The sequence below is a fragment of the Cebus imitator genome, unplaced genomic scaffold (genome assembly GCF_001604975.1).
Source record: "Cebus imitator isolate Cc_AM_T3 unplaced genomic scaffold, Cebus_imitator-1.0 Scaffold242, whole genome shotgun sequence".
NCBI lineage: Eukaryota > Metazoa > Chordata > Mammalia > Primates > Cebidae > Cebus > Cebus imitator.
The window spans coordinates 611,551-629,319 of NW_016107557.1; the positions used below are offsets into that span (position 1 = coordinate 611,551).

General features: G+C 38.3%; 1 protein-coding gene and 1 long non-coding RNA gene across 2 annotated transcripts in view; both read right to left on the reverse strand.

Moving 5' to 3' along the window:
- RNMT (RNA guanine-7 methyltransferase) overlaps positions 1-17,769 on the reverse strand; it is a 44,192-nt gene that overhangs the window by 8,280 nt on the left and 18,143 nt on the right. The window contains exons 6-11 of the mRNA XM_037727844.1: positions 14,886-15,011; positions 13,456-13,637; positions 12,534-12,698; positions 9,056-9,173; positions 4,333-4,434; positions 3,290-3,323 (exon numbers count right to left, since the gene is read on the reverse strand). Coding sequence (XP_037583772.1) covers positions 3,290-3,323; positions 4,333-4,434; positions 9,056-9,173; positions 12,534-12,698; positions 13,456-13,637; positions 14,886-15,011 — 727 coding nt within the window. The remainder of the gene's footprint in view (positions 1-3,289; positions 3,324-4,332; positions 4,435-9,055; positions 9,174-12,533; positions 12,699-13,455; positions 13,638-14,885; positions 15,012-17,769) is intronic.
- LOC108282523 lies at positions 9,620-12,525 on the reverse strand. Its single transcript, XR_001816451.2, has 2 exons — positions 10,103-12,525; positions 9,620-9,792 (listed from the first exon to the last, which is right to left on the reverse strand). It is a non-coding gene; the product is annotated as an uncharacterized LOC108282523 (long non-coding RNA).

Sequence of the window (17,769 nt, forward strand, 5' to 3'; positions counted from 1 at the left end):
TGTTGACCAGGATGGTCTCGATCTCTTGACCTCGCGATCCACCCGCCTCGGCCTCCCAAAGTGCTGGGATTACAGGCTTGAGCCACCGCGCCCGGCAACCTAACTTTTATATGCACTGGGAGACCAAACAATATCGGTGACTTGCTTTATAATGGTGATGACTGCATGGCTCAGCATGCTTTGACTTTCTATGATAAACAGGCCCCTGCCTGTTTTCTGTCCTATCACTGTGCTGTTAGCCAAATTTCATTTCAACTAAAAGATACTGACTGGAAACTGGTAAATAAGGAGCAGAGAGTAGCATAACCAAAGTAGTATTTTGGAAAGACTGCTATGGTACACCTGTACAAATTGGGTTGGAAGAGCAAGAAGCTGGAGTCCTGCAAGGCTATCAGGCAGTTAGCTGTGTTCATCTACCCTCCCATCAAAAGTCATCTCAAGGAGTGAGGCCTCCTGCTCACTGGAGATACATCCCCAAGGTATGCCTGTATACCTTCTAATAAAATGCCAATAGATTTTAAGGCAAGAAAATACCTCAAAAGGTGACAAATCCCGAAAACATCACAAGGATATTTGGGGCATGTTTCAGGATACTCAACAGTGAGTCAAGATCAAGTCCATCTAAGCGGGAGTTCTCACTCCTTGAGATGACTTTTGAAGGGAGGGTAGATGAACACAGCTAACTCCTTGATAGCCTCCTAAGACTCCAGCTTCTTGCTCTTTCAACCCAATTGGTACAGGAATACCACAGCAGTCTTTCCAACATGCTACTTTGGTCAGGCTATTCTCTGCTCCTTATTTGCCAGTTTCCAATTTCTTTTAGTTGAAGTGTGGCTAGCAGCACAGTGATAGAACAGAAAACAGGAAGGGTGTTCATCAACCCTGCTGCTCTTGCCAGAAGGTAAGGAGAAAAAACAGTCCCCAGCACTTGCAGCACATCAGCATGCACAGCACGTCAGCACTCACAGCTGGTCAGTATAACTCATGCTGTCCCCTACTCTTTGTGACCTTTGTGCAGTCCAGCCCTGCCAAAAGCCACCCGCAACATGCCCATACCAATTGCAAACAACCCTTCAGTCCTGTCCTGTCTTCGTTTAGTCATGCTAGAGTCTGATTTTCAATACATAATTAGTAACTTTCTTTCTAACTGGAAACTCCTGAAAAGTCCCACTTATTGTATAAAATGCCTTCTATGCAGGCATTTCAATTGGGATTTTAAAAAATCAAATCGTGAACCACTTCCACTTCCAGAAACAAATCAACAGCAATTATCTCCTTTCTCATTTAAAGCTGTCTTCTAGAGGTGAGGTGACTCTGGTGATAGCTTAATGATCAGACCAGTAGAATTCTGAAGTGTACCTTGGGCCTTTTAGACTCAACGATGCCATGCAAGATATGCTCTAACCCACAAAGTCCTCTAGCATAGAACAGTGCAATTCACCAAAGAGCCAAACAATCCTGGGGTCCTATACCCTAGCTGCAATTTGGCCATTGCTCTTTTTACATGTCCAACCCATCTCTTCCAACTGTGTGGGGCCATCTAATTTTTCATTCGTACATTATGACTAAAGTCCACCCTTAATAATATTAAAATACAGTTCTAAGCCACAGCCAGTACCATCATCATGATGATCCTTGATCAAAATTTACACCGTACTTTAGGACTAGCAGGTATCTAAGACAGGTAACCAGTCTCCACTGCAGGCAAAAAGTAATAAAATCAATAGTTCAGGCACATGCTTACCAGTGTGTCAAGGATGATCACATGTGTAAAACACCCTCCGGTTCCATTTCTAGTAATGGTACCAATGTTCAGAGACAAATAGCCTCAAAATACTGGTCTTGCTTGACTCCTTTCCTTTTCTTCTCTATCCAACTCAGGAAGTCTTACTAAATTTTCCTTTTGCCAGGCTTCCATGAAACCATGGTTAAGATGACAGATCACTTAGGTAAGCTAACCACAGGTTAGCTCTGTGACCTTAGCTAAGTTGTTAGTTTTCTCATCTGTGAAAGGAGATATAATACTCTACTCATAAAGTCGTTGTGAGGATTACATGAGTTACAACATGTGAGTTACTATAAGGATGAAATGATTTACACATGCCTGCACGTGTTCAACACTAATATTATTACTACCTCCCAGATTTCATTAGTTTTCATTAAGCTCTTCTTCACCTTTGTTTCCCACTACAGTAACATTAGCAATTAAAAGTTCACCTAGTAGTATGTTTATCTGTGCCTGTTCCATTAGAGTGTACATTTCTAGAAGGTAGAATGTAACATCTTTATTTTTCTTTACCTTTCACAGAACTTCATGTAAATCAGTAATGTTTATCAAATAGATTGTCCTTAATGACCACTTGTGCCTCAAGATCAACAACCACCCATATATGGGGATTCCTATGGTAACAGCGAGACTCTGTGACCTGACTTCCTCAACACCCACTGCTGAAGAACCACAGGCCTTCCCAGATTTGATGTGCTGCTGGCCTCTCTTCTGAACACAGAAATTTCACTTCAGAATATTTCTGCACCACACTTGTCCCCTATCGTGCACACCTCTAACACACCCTGCTCATGGATGCTTCATTGAATGTTCTAGTATTATGCCTTCACGGTCACATCAGAGTGGCCAGAATAAAAAAAGACATGCAAGTATTCTATAAGCCAAAAATTTCACTAGAAATCTGAAGTAAACACTTCAAATACAGATGGCCCCTTAGTAACAAATAGACAATGACAATGTTTACATATGCTCACTAAAGTTTATCCTGAGCAAGACCCTGTGTACAATATATCTTCTCTTGGCACTATACAGCTGTGCAAGCAAGGAGGATTAGACATATGTAGAAATACAGGTATGTGTGTGGAAACACAAACACAACCTTAAATGTGCCAGAAAACCTTAAATGTGCCAGATTTTTTTTTTTTGAGACAGGGTCTCACTGTGTCGCAGATTGGAGTGCAGTAGTGTGATTACAGCTCACTGCAGCCTTGACTTCCCAGGCTCAAGCAATCATCCCCGCCTCAGCCTCCTGAGTAGCTGGACTACAGGCATGTGCCACCAGGCCTGGCTAATTGTTTCATATTTTTGGTAGAGATGAGCATTTGCCATGTTACTCAGACTAGTCTGAACTTCTGGGCTCAAGGAATCTGTCTGTCTCGGCATCCCAAAATACTGAGATTATGGGTGTGAGCCGCTGCGCCCAGCCTTTTTTCAGGTTTTATCGACCACTTTGAAACAGGACCTTTGAAATTATCGGTTAACCTATGCTGATGATATACTCACTTGTAGCTTCCCATTCTGATTTACTTAAGGTTCCCTAAAATTATAAAAGAGAAAAAGAAAATTTTAGAATAAATATGGAAATAAACATATGCTTATTTCTACATAATGGGCAGAGAAGGCCAAAAGACTCTAACTTCACTGTAAATACACATTCAATTCACTGTTAATCATATTGTGATCTGAGCATAAAAATCAGTGAGATTAACTTTGAAAGCCATCTCCTCATACTTTAATCCTCCTGCCATATTCTCTAACCTGTGAATTCTCAACCAAAGGGTGAATGTGTGTGAAGAGGGCACAGTGTGTGCGTGTAACTGGAAAATGCATCTATCTTATATTCTTAATTTGGAAAATGAAAACATCAAAGAGCACTGGTGGAAAAAATACAATTTTAGTGTTTTTTTCAAAGGAATAACAAAATGCATACCACACAAAGGAAATAAATTATATTAATGTAGCTATCAAAATATTAAAAATGTGTTGCTTTGCACACACCATTAACTATAATAACAAGATCTACTGGCAGTTCTAGTGACATAATTTTCCAGATGTGATAAATGAAAACAATATTCTAAGATATTAGCAAAAATGTCCTATGAAAATATCTGTAATTTCTACTGATGACAAAGTCATAGCAGCAGCTAATACCACTGTTGTACTGTTGTATTCATCATTTCTGAAATGTAAACTTTACACAGAAGTGAAGAGATGTAATATTTTCCCATTTAAATTCCTGGACCCCTGAATTCTATGTATGAAACGCTGTGATTCATTGGTGCCTACATTAGCAGGCAACTTGCACGCCAAGCCTGTAATTTTTTCTCTATCCTCACTGCCTCAGATATAGTACTCCATTCTTAGTCCACTGAAATAAGTGTTAGTCCATATTCTGTGGTTATAAGAAGTCAGCATAACTTAGGGGAAAGAATTGATTTGTAAGTCAGTGAGCCCAAGTATTGTAAACAACTGAAATAATTTCCGATGTCTTCACATAATGCATGTTTTTCATTCACTATAAAATACTTTCAGAAATGAAAACTCACCAAAGGTAACCTTACTTGACTGTTCTTCATGTACTTTGCTGCATGTTCATAGTCATCCACCTTCTCAGAGACAAGTTTAGAATTCTCATTTGCAGGATATGGCTGTGGAAACCGAGGAAAAGTCCTAGTTACAATAATACATTGAAATTTGCAATTCAGAAATAAACACACTAAATCACTGAAATACCATAATTAGGAGGATAGTCCATAAGTACTATTTCAGGAATGTAAACTACACATACTTTTCAAATATTAAAAATAAATAAATAAAGGAGGAATCCTCTCTTAAACCAGCAACTTTTTTGCAACAATCTTGCTCTGTTTCCCAGGCTGTACTGCAGTGGCAGGATCTCTGCTCACTGCAACCCTGGCCTCCCTAGCTCAAGTGATTCTCCCACCTCAGGCTCTTGGGTAGCTGTGACTATAGGCAAAAGCCACCATGCTGGCTAATTTTTAAAACTTTTTTTGTAGAGCCAAGGTCTCAGTATGTTGCCCAGGCTGGTCTTAAACTCCTAGGCTCAAAGAATCCTCACACTTCAGCCTCCCAAAGTGCTAAGATCATAGGTGTAAGCCACCACATACAGTCTTATGGTCAACTTTTATCACAATCTTAGGATATTCATAGCTGGAATAAGCTACATAATTTAGTCACCACCAAGAACCATTTAGCAGCAAACACCTGCACCTTCTCTACTGCTAGCCAAAGACTTTGTATGTCACAAATACAGAGCTTAAAGATGTCATAAAAAGAGCTAAATATTAAAATAACAGTGATTTAATAGCCATGAAAAGCATAAAGGGCAATTACAAATAATACAAATTAAAAAGTCAAGTCAACATAGAACCCTGTTTAATAATCCAGCCTCCAAAATATAGACATTTCCCATATTTACATAAGACTCTGGAGAAGGGTCAGAAAAACATGCTGTTTTTAAAGGTATGCTGGCCAAATGTTTATTCAAATTACTTCAAGTGCTATTTTCAATCCATTTTAAGTGATATCCCTTTATAGTATTTGCATTATGCCTTTTAATACATGTAAATCAGGCCTGGCTCAGTGGCTCACGCCTGTAATCCCGGCACTTTGGGAGGCCGAGGCAGGCAGATCACTTGAGCTCAGGGGTTCGAGACTAACCTGTGCAACATGTCAACATCTTGTATCTACAAAAAAAATACAAAAAGTAGCCAGGCATGGTGGTGCACACCTTTAGTCCCAGCTACTCAGAAGGCTGAAGTGAAATGATCACTTGAGCCAGGGTCGGGAGAAGTTGGGGGGACTCAGTGGGGAGGACATGCAACGAGCCAAGATGGTGCCAGTGCACTCCAGCTTGGGTGACAGAGAGAGACTCTGTCTCCCCCACTACCTCCTCAAAAGACAAACCACATACATGTAAATAAAAATACAATAAATTACATAAAATAGTTAATAGAACCATCTACTCCACGAAGTTTATATTTTTTAATAATATAATTCATTTATAATTCTTTGTCTTACTACAACAAACCAGCTAAAAAGGAAACACTTTAAACTTACAACTCCCTAATAAACTTTTAAGAAAACGATCTATGAATATCTGCTTTACAATATCTTTGTCTCTTTTCTTTATAAACATCCGGCAGCAAGTTCAGGCATTAGAAATTAACCTATTTATGTACTGTTTTAAAAGTGTTCAGCTATTTGGGACTGCCATATCATTAGCACAAGCCACCTTACTTTGTATCACATCCCAACACAGGGATGTGATAAAGAACACAGACTATCAATCAGATTTTTTTAACTTTAATTCCACATGCTGTAGTTTTACCATATCACAAAGCTTCAGAACTTCATTTTTGAATGCCTGCCAAACTATTTTGTTGTAAACTTATTCTTCAACTTATCCTCCATGTGATTATCTGCTTATTACTGGATACCATTTCTCTCCTCTACTGATCATTTCAAAAAACCAACCAAAACATGATTATAAAGCTACAAAACATCATTGTTTTTTAAAACTCATTTTTTGAGATGGAGTTTCAGTTTTCTCACTCAGGCTGGAGTGCAGTGGCACAATTTCCAATCACTGCAACCTCCACTTCCTGGATTCAGGCGATTTTCCTGCCTCAGCCTCCTGTAATCCCAGCTAATTTTGTATTTTTAGTAGAGATGGGGTTTCACCATGTTGGCCCGCTGGTCTCAAACTCTTGACCTCAGGTGATCTGCTCGCCTCGGCCTCCCAAAGTGCTGAGGTTACAGGCGTAAGCCACCATGCCTGGCCCCAAACATCTTAAAACATATATATCTTAGTGTCTTCCCTAAAAGGAGTTACTATTCCAGAACTGTCCCTAGCATATGTTTGCTGGTGAAAAAAAGAACACAGGCATCAGGACCTAAAGTTCCATGGCCTACATAAATTTTCATTCTTTCTTCTCTCTGTTCCAACACTCCAGGAAAGCAGAAAAGTTTTATTGGTTCTAGTGCTGAACCCAGATGAAAGCTGAATGCTTCAGGAAAAGACTTTTTATGGCAAATATCCAGAAACAGATCCATTTAAACCTATGACCTGGTCGAAAGCAGTGGCATCTGACTGCTCTTTCCACCTTTGGTCTGGTTTCAACATCCCTCCAAAACATCTTCCATTATGCCACCCAACCAGTGTCCTTCCTAACTCTTATTTGGTCATGTCCTTTCCTGCTCCAAGTCCTTTACTGGCCCACCAGAGTGACTTGGTCAAGAAATAGGAAAACCAAATAAATTTTCAAACTGCATGTTATTACTGCTTCTGTCCCCAGACAGCCATGCTAAACAGGTCATATCCTCAAGGGCAGTACTGGGAGAGAAGAAAGATTGTTGAAAAAATGTGAAAGCCATTAGTACTAGTTCGTCCAACATCCCTTGTGCTCTCAGGTTTCTCTGCCTGTCCTCTTTCAGTCTCTTCCAGTCTTCTTTCTTCCCAAAAGGCCCTTTATATACTCACTGCATTTGGCAAGCTTCTGTAATACTAAAATTTCCACCAAGGACTACATTATTCACTGGAATAACATGCCATGAAATTCTTGTTATCCCACACCCTACTACCTAAGTACATTTTGACATAAATTACACAAGTGAATTCATTACCTGTATGCTAAGAGAAAGGCTAAATAATTGATCATTGTCATGCAAAACACCATCAAATAAAGGCAATATGCTAAAGGTAATGCATGTGTTTGTGGGGTTGTGGGGGAAGTTATTCACACATGGTTTTGCTAGTTTTATCCTCTTCCTCAAGACAAACAAAACAAGCCTCCCTTCCTAAGATAAAGACAATAAAAACATTCTTAGATCTAAAGTGTAGAAAATATAACTAATAATGAATATAACATTTTATTGATTATGTATCTCAAAAGACAATTTAGAATTTACAGAAAGTCTTCCTACTCGACATGTGGGAGTGGCTGGGTGTAGGTACAACTTCAACAGGAGACTTTTGTTTGAATACCATCTACAAAAACTGAAGAAACTCTAAGGGTCAGTAGCTATATTGCCTTGAGCAAGTCATTTATCCTCTGAGCCTCAGGCTGCCCACTTAAATGTGAAAAGTGGCCAGGTGCAGTGGTTCATACCTATAATCCCAGTACTATGGGAGGCCAAGGCCGGAGGATTGCTTGACGAGGCCAGTAGTTTGAGACTAGCCTGGACAACATGGTGAAACCCCACCAGTACAAAAAGTTTAAAAATGAACAAGGTGTGGTGACACACGCCTGTAGTCATAGGTACTCAGGAGGCTGAGGTGGGAGAATCACTGGAGTCCAGAAGGTGAAGGCCTCAGAGGGCTCTGATTGCATCACTGCACTCCAGCCTGGCAACAGAGCAAGACCCTGTCATTTAAAAAAAAAAAAAAAAATAGGAAAAAAAAGTGAAAAGTTACCATTCTGCCTACTTCATGGAAGTAATTATAAGGTTAAGCGCTTAAAGTACTTAAACTGAATAAATGCTCTAAAGAAGTTTAATATCCATTTGATGAATATGATTCTACTGATCAATAAAAAAAATGTTCACTGAATATTTTAGGTCTGTCCAACCAGATATTGTCTGATAAGGAGAAAAAGGAAAAACAATCAATGGCTGTGTGAAGTTTATATAGATACCTTCACTGCTGCATTAGGACAGGAGAGTCTCAGCAAGAATACAGTCTAAAAGACTGGAACCCTGCTAAAGAATTACCGTACAATGAAATTATGCATGGTACGAGCTTGGGTGGACACTGGCCAGGAAGGTTCTAAATTACTCTCGTAACCAAAAGACACTGTTGTAAAGAACTGGTTCTCAACTTGGGGCAATTTTGCCCACCAGAGAACACTTGGCAATGTCTGGAGACAGTTTTTTGGTTACCATAACTGAGGACAAGGGTGTTTCTATAGAAGGCATCTAGTGGGTATAAGCCAGGAATGCTACTGCATCTCCTACAATGCACAGCATTTCACAGCAAGAAATTATCCAGAACAAAATGTCAACCGTTCTGAGGTTGAGAAATCCTATTTTAAAGCAGTACTATCTAGAAAACAAAATTTGGTAACAGCATTCCTTCATCAAGTATTTACTGAACACTCATCATGCAGTTTCTGCTTCAAGCTCTGTCCTAGGTGCTGAAGGGTGCAATACACATAATTACTTCATGTCCAGATGGCCTAGCAAGGATCTCAAGAACAGCCGAACAAGTTCACCATGACTAGAATTTTTACATCTTTTCTAAAAACTCACCTCCAAGGCCTGCATTCGTTTTAACAGCATTTTATTTTCATTGTTCTTAATCTTTTCTTCGTAAAATTCCCGAAACGTTTTTTTGTAGACTAGTTTCATATTGTATTTCTTTGCCATTCTGTCCAAAAAAGAATACTTAATGAAAAAGCTTCCAAAATGTTTGTAATTCCTCAACTGACTTTTGTACAACAGTGACATCTTCTGGACTTAACTAAAAAAGCTACCATTTCCTTCATAAATTCACAACAGAGTAATAAAAAATGAATCAAAAATAACATATCATACCTAAAAGACATATGCATTCTAAATCTCAGGGGGTTTCAGATAGCTCTTTTAGTATAACACATAGGTCAGGAAGCAAATGAAAGAGTCTCCGGAGTGATGAGATAGGGAAGAAGAGCTGCAGAAACTCTTTTCTACTGATTCCATTTTACTCTACTTGATCTCTCACAGCAGCACTGAAAATAGCTGCTGACTTCTTTCTTAAAGATTCACTTTCATCTCTTGCCTTCTCTGGCAAGAAAAACTATTAATTTTTCCCCACCATGGACTGCTTCTTTGCAGTTTTTTTTCCTTTTTACTTGCAGGTTTCCTTTTTTTTTTTTTTAACCCAACTTTTAAACTTCAAGATTCTGAAGAGTTCGGCCCAGAGCCCTACTCTCTTCCACCTTTGAGCTATCTGTAGTTCAGCTCTCTCTAGTCACTCACTGATTGTACTGCTTATTAAAAATCTTCACCTGCCTGGCGCGGTGGCTCAAGCCTGTAATCCCAGCACTTTGGGAGGCCGAGGCGGGTGGATCACGAGGTTAAGAGATCGAGACCATCCTGGTCAACATGGTGAAACCCCGTCTCTACTAAAAATACAAAAAATTAGCTGGGCATGGTGGCACGTGCCTGTAATCCCAGCTACTCAGGAGGCTGAGGCAGGAGAATTGCCTGAACCCAGGAGGCGGAGGTTGCGGTGAGCCGAGATCGCGCCATTGCACTCCAGCCTGGGTAACAAGAGCGAAACTCCGTCTCAAAAAAAAAAAAAAAAAAAATCTTCACCTGTATGAGTCACTGGCACTTTCTAACTTCCCACATCTAAGGCTGAATATCACTACTCTTTTTCTGCCAGTGTCTGTCATTTCAGTAAATCCATCTAATGACCCATGCCATCTCCCCCTCTTTTACCCACTGTGCTCAATACACATCACTAAGTCCTCTCTACTTTACCTATAAAACATCAATTTCAAATAGGTTCACTTCTTACCTCCTGCATTTGGCACAATCCTGCTGCTTCAGTCACGATCACCACTCAGTGGTACCAGTCCAAAAACTCATTTTGCTTGGCCCCTGCTTCCATTCTTAACTCTCCCTCAATGAATTTTCCAGTCGCAGCCAGATTAAGCTTTCAGAAATATGGACCTGAGTCATGTCACTACCTTCCTTAACACCCTCCACTGGGCTCCAGTGCACTAAGGACACAGAACATGGTCCCTAAGATATTCATCTGTAACGGAATGCTCCCTCATTTTGGGACATCCCCCATGATCAGTCATGATGGGCCTTCTTTCGGCATCCCGGACTAGCCTGGCGTTCCCACTGCAAGGCCCTCACACACACTGTCCTCTTGTCAGGAGCATTCTTCCCTCTCAGTCTTCAGCTGCCCACCTACTATTCCATCCTTTAGATCCTGACTCAAACATCACTTTACAAGTGTCTTCCTTAAATCTTCAATTACATTACGTCTCTCTGTTAGACTCTCAGGTATTTTTTTTCCTCACTGCATCTGCCAAGTTTATAATTATATATCTGTAGACAGCAAGAGGGTATTTGGAGATGACTTCAGGCAGCAGATAAAACAAGAGTGGAAGGGAGGGAGGAAAGTTAGGTGGGAGGGCTTGTATACAGGGTGGCATTTGAGGAGATAGGGTAAGGGTAAACACTGGAGGGCTGCTGAGGTTTCTATGTAAGAGATATAAATAAGGCAGGATTCTGTTACTTCAATTAACCCTCCTTGGAAATGCAACATGAGAAAAATAAGTCTTTTATTCCAGGCAGTTCATTTTCTTTTGTAAATCTCTAAAATAAGCCTTTAGAAATGAAACCAAGTTTTACATCTAAAAAATAACATGATTCAAAGAATTGAGACCCAATTTGAATAGGTTTTGCCACATAAAAAACTTATTTCTGTTCAGTTTCTTAATGAAATGGCAAAAAGGCATCTCAAAAACCCCTACACATTTTCATATTCTATTTCCTCCAATACTGTTTCAATAAATAGTCTTTTAAAAAAATCAGATATTAAAGTGATGACTCAGATTTACCATCATCAGGTAATTTCAGTTAAAACAAAAACAAGACTGCTAGTTCTTGCTTAGCACTTAAAACAAATCTTTTGTTTTATTCTTTACCTTTTGGATTATACTAAAATCACCAAGTCAGTTAACTAAAATCTCAAGCTAACATATTAAACATACTCAACAACATTCCACAATTAAGTTCTTTTTAAAATAAAGTTGAAGAGCAATAACATTTCCCCAAAGTTTATTAGTTTTAAAAATTAAAAACTAAAAGGAAATTGGTATTTTTAAATTTTGTAAATGGTTTATACTTATAAAATTATGCACAGTACTTTCCTCATGTTCAGTCACAATGCTAATAATAAGCTATTATAAAACTCCTGAAAATACTGTACCCCTAATTTTACAGACTGAGTTACAAATCAAATAATCACCAAGCAAAAATAAGCAGACAATAACCTTCTTCTTTTACTCAGTTAATATTTAAAACAAAAGATTTTTGTTTTAAAAAGTAGAAAATCAAGTTCAATAAAGTATGACATGGCCTATATTTAAGCTGACATTTATAGTCTCCCATCAAGGAAACTCCGGAAACCAAGTTGTATTACAATGCCTTAAAGCCTTACCTGATAAGGCCCAGTTACCCCCCTGATTTTCCTGTGTCTACAGTTTGTCAGGACTCCTAGGAATTCAGGCACATGGGAGAATATGTTCCTGAATCAGGATTTTATCATCAACATTGCCTGTGAGACACAGGCAATTTCAAAGCTATAGTAAAATGCAAACAACTTTTAATATTCATCTCTGTCAACAGGAAGATCTTTGATTTATGAAGCCTCACTGTTTATCATCAAAGTTTCCAGCAGTCACTAAAAAAAAAACTTTTGCTATTTGCAGTGTCAGGCATTTTGCGCCACAAGCTAAAGCAACTGATCCCCTTTTTCACCCATAGGATTAAAAAATCCCAGGAATGAAGGAAAACTAATTAAGTTAGGCTATATAAGACCTATGGCACCAATCCCCTAGATTTGAGGCTAGTCTTTTTTTAAAAAACAAACAAAAAACAAAAAAAACAAGATTGTACTTTTTCTTAGGCCCCCATTTAAAATAAAAGTAAAAGAAATATTGCTTTTCCCCCTTTTTCTTTCCCTTAAGACAAAAAGAAAAGACGGAACAGATTAATGACTTCTTACTCATTTAGTAATGGAAAATAGACCAAGAATTCTGGGACATTCACAACACCTTCCAAGTTGAAGTCATATTTGCAGCCAAATAAAGGATAATCTCCTTTCTTCTGAAATTTCACAGTATATATTTCATTTCCAAATGATTCTGTTTCTGAAGCTTCAAGGCGTCTTCTATCAAGGTTGTCCCCCAAACAAAATTTAAAAATTAAAATTGTGATTAGACTTATTTTGATCAGACTATGCATGTGAAAAACTACATGATGAACACTTGATTAGCTTTTTAGTTAGATCTGGGATTTTTTTTTAAGTGACAGGATCTTACTCTGTCACTCAGGCTGGAGTGTGCTGGTGTGACCATAACTCACTACAGCCCCCAACTCCTGGGCTCAGTCTCCCGAGTAAGGACTACAGGGGCATGCCACCATGCCTGGCTAATTGGTAAATTTTTTTGTAGAGACAAGGTCTCACTATGTTGTCCAGGCTGGTCTCAAACTCCTGGCCTCAAGCAATCCTTCTGCCTTGGCCTCCCAAAATGTTGTGATTACAGGTGTGAGCCACTGTACTCTCTTGATCTGAGCTACTTTTAAGAAGCAATATACTAAAAGATCACTAACAGTCACACCAATAAAATTAAGCTGGAAGAAGGTATCATTCTGTCCCATGACAGCTGTTAAGTATGTGTCTGACCTGCAGTTTGTCTATCACTATAACTTAAGTCTCTAGCTTACACATAAAGATGGACTTTTAAAAGTTCATCTGTAAATTTGCCTTTTGAACGTAAATTCTGAATGTCTACCCAAATATCTTATGAAAGTGTTCCACACTTATAAGATTAAAATAGCATATTTTTATAGAATCTATCTCTGATAAACATTTGCTACTTAATACTGAATATTTCACAAACCACAATATATTTAAAAACACTTACATCAATTCAAAGCTATTGGGAGTAGTACCAATAAAATAGCCCCCAGGGCTAAGTCTCTCACACGCATTTCTCAGCATCATGTCAGCCTGCTCATAGGACTCAAATGAGTAATGACAGACAAACTGACAACTGCAGATGTCAAAACACATTTGTGGGTCACGAAATTTGTCAATCAGAAGTTCCTGAAACCAATTAAAATGAGTTAAGATTTTCAGGTAACTACAAAACAAATTAAACACTTTTTAGTAAATTAATTTCTAGAATATAAGGTTTTTCCCTTTCCTCACAATCTTCAACCTATCCTTTCCCTTGTACAATAAAGGACACATGAAAATCATGCATGTATTCTAGTTTAATAGAATAATTTTATTCCCATTTTCCCAGTATTTAAAAACCGAGGGATTCTGAAATCATGTTTAAAAAATATATCAAATTATGACATTTCAAGTTGATCCTTTCATCACTTGATAGCTAAAATAAAATGACATTCAACAATAACTTGGATTAAAAAACAACATCTGACCTTTGGCGTTTTTTAAAAAATGCAAAAATGTTTTAAAGATATTACAACTTTCTGGCAGTATACTTCCATTTATCTTTTTCACTTTCAAATTTCAAACAAAATGTGTATGATTAAAGGTATCTTTAACAGTTCAATGAGCCAATAAATCAATGAAGAACAAAAAGTTCATGGTGAGACTTTCACCCCTGAAGTGCCTCTGCAGTTCTTGATAAGAAATTCAGAAACAGGTGGAAGCTAGAAAAAACAAATAGGCTCTGATATGTTGGGGAACTAATAAATTACAAGGTGAACAAAACAAAGTATAAGTTCAGTTATATTTCAAAATATTGGAAAATAAATGATATCCAAACAGAAAAGCAACAACTAATTTCAATGAAAATTATTAAAAGCAAAAAATTATAAGTGTTCAGTGAGTCATTTAAGGGAATTCATCATAACAGAATTTCCAGTCGAAAGTGAAAATGCATGTCCCAAGGTTTTTAAAGTTTCAAAACACATTTTAAAAAATGGGTGGCCGGGAACCATGACTCATGCCTGTAATCCCAGCACTATGGGAAGCGAGCAGATCACTTGAGCTCAGGAGTTTGAGGACAGCCTGGGCAACATGGCAAAACCCTGTCCCTACAAAAAAAAACACACAAAAATTAGCTGGGTGTGGTGACATGTGCCTGCAGTCCCAGCTACTCAGGAGGCTGGGAGGCAGAATAATTGCTTGAGCCTGAGAGGCAAAGGTTGCAGTGAGCTGAGATCACGCCATTGCACTCCAGCCTGGGTGACAGAGCGAGACCCTGTCTCAAAAAAACAGAATAAAAATTTTTGTTAAAAAGTAAAAAATGAGTTGACTTTTAAAACAAATTATTTATCCAAGCTAAAAATGTAAAAAATAAATCGACCAGAGAAACTGTACCTTTGAGCAGTCAGCAGTTATAAATTCTGCACTGAAAATATATTCACTGTCACGACGATTTTTCATGTCCTCATACCGCTGCTGACACTGTTTGATAGAAACATCAGCAATATCTGAAAGGATGAAAGGGTATTAGTATCAAGACAGAATGCCAGAAATCTAGACCTTGATCTCAACTGATAAACTCTAGCATGAAAGTCAGCCTTAGTACCAGTAAAAAGGTTTTATTTCCTTTAAAATAAAAGGGCTTTGTTCCGATGCAAATGCCCTATCAGTTTTCAAAAGGAACTAAAAGCTTCTCAATAGGTACTGCTGCTAGAAAAGTTCTATCAAGATTTTTAAACACTTACGCAAAATAAAAAGCAGAAAGTTATATTCCAATCTGAATTACAAAACCTAACATTACTAATAAGCCCAGTTTTGGAAATACCAAGTGTATATTTTTATAAAAAAAATGTTATTTGCCCTTTTCTCCCCTCCCTCCCCCAACGCCCCCACCGTTTCTGAGACGGAGTCTTGCTTATCGTTCAGGCTGGAATGCAGTGGTGTGATCTTGGCTCACTGCAACCTTCACCTCTGGGGTTCAAGTGATTCTCATACCTTAGCCTCCAGAGTAGCTGGGATTACAGGGGTATGCCACCATGTCCAGCTAATTTTTTGTATTTTTGGTAAAGGACAGGGTTTCACCAGTTGGCTGGCCTGGTCTCAAACTCCTGGCCTCAAGTGATCCACCCTTCTTGGCCTCCCAAAGTGCTGGGATTATAGGCCTGAGCCACTGTGCTCAGCCTGCCTGTCCCTGTTTTAAGGTTCACACTGATGATGCAAAGGCAACGTTAGGTAAAACACTGGGATCTTATCACAAATACAAAGTAGCAGCACTAAATAGTACTGGCAGTACTTCATATATTCTTCACCACTATACAATAGGCAGGAGGGGAAAGCCAGTTTTATTTAAGAATGCCCTTGATAAAGCAGTGAAAATTAATTTTATTAAACCTGGGCTCTTGAATACACACTTTAAAAAATGATGTGTGATGAAATCGGAAATAACAAAACATTTCTGCAACATAACAAAGTCTGATGGTCACCTTCAAGAATAGCACTGACATGCCTGTTCTGAGTTTTGAGCTGTACTGGCCACATTTTTTCTGAGAAAATCACTTTGTCTTGAATGACTGACAAACTATGCTTATGCAGACTTGATTATCTGGCACACATTTTCTTGAAAATGAACAAAGTGAGTCTGTCACTTAAAGCAAAGTTCCCCAATCCTCAAGCCACAAACCACTACCGATCCACGGCCTGTGAGGAACCGGCTGCACAGCAGGTGAGTGGCAAGAAAGCTCGGTAGCACACTCCTTATGAGAATCTAACACCTGATAATCTGAAGTGGAATTCCATCCCCTCCTTCTGCGGAAAAACTGTCTTCCATGAAACCAGCCCTGATGCCAAAAAGGTTGGGGACTGCTGATTTAAAGGGAAATAATGCACAGTGTATTTGTTGCCAAAAATAAAACTGACTTTCAAGAACTACAATCCTGAAACACTTGTACTGATCACTGTGTGATGAACTTCTTCCCAAGAGTTTTCTGATTGGCAGTGATTTTTTGATTCTCAACAATTACAAGATCTGCATAACCTTAGTAAACAATATTTTCCAAATACTATAAAATCATGCAGGAAGTACAGATCAATGGATTTTAATGTTATACAGTATAAAAAGTTCATCAGTAAGGTTTCAGATTCCATATAGTAACTAGTATTTAAGAAACTACCACTATTGAGTTTTGATGTAGTAACAAATAGGAATATCTACAATTATCAAAAAAGGCTATTTAGATACTCCTTTATTTTACAGCTACTTATCAACCAAAATAAAATCACAACATATTGGATGAAGAAACAGGTATGAGAATCCAGTTGTCTCCTGAAATTCCAGACTCTAAAGGGATTTGCAAAAATGTAAAAGCTAGCCTCTTACTAAATTTTATCTGAATGAACTAAAAAATATTTTCAAAATTCTCAGCTTTAATTTCTAATATAGTAAATATCAGTAGCTACTTACCATAATTACATACAAAAAAGCTTTCTGGGATCCTCAGTAATTTTTAAGTGTACAGGGCTTATAAACCAAAAAATTTGAGAGCTGCTAATTTAGGCAGTACTTCAGTAGTAGGGCTATGTATCTCTTTTAACTCACCACATCAGAAAGACACTGATGTCTGCTTGTCCCACTTCAGTGTTAAGACTGATCGCTGGGCTAAGGTAATTGATTGATTCATTCATTACACTCCTATCGACTTTTCCCCTAATGGCTTCAGCAGTAAATTATTGCCTACCCTAGATCTATCATTTCATTGAGATTGAAAAAAATTATTTTCTAATTCTATCATTCCTCCTCTATTTATTTGATTAAAAAAAAAAAAGGAATTGCCTTTTCCAACCATCTGATTACAAATGTTTGATTCCCTCCCTTAATTTATAAGTTTCAGAATAGTAAGTTTCTTAGCAACCTCCAAGGGTGAACAATGTTTTTACTTGATTTGATGTGTCCAACTGCTACTTTTTTTTCCATGTTCAAATTGTTCTATTTTAGCCAGTGGAAACCTTTTCTACCCTTTAGATATTGACTCCAATCACCTTTGATAGCTCCATTCCTTTTAGGAAGGTAAAGTTATCCCAAGCTTATTAATCGTATCATAAAACAATGAGGAAAGTCTTGCAACTAAATTTTTTTTTTTTTTGAGATGGAGTCTTGCTCTGTCACCCAGGCTGGAGTGCAATGACTCGATTTCGGCTTACTACAACCTCTGCCTCCCGGGTTCAAGCGATTCTCATGCCTTAGCCTCCTGAGTAGCTGGGATTACAGGTGTGTACCACCACA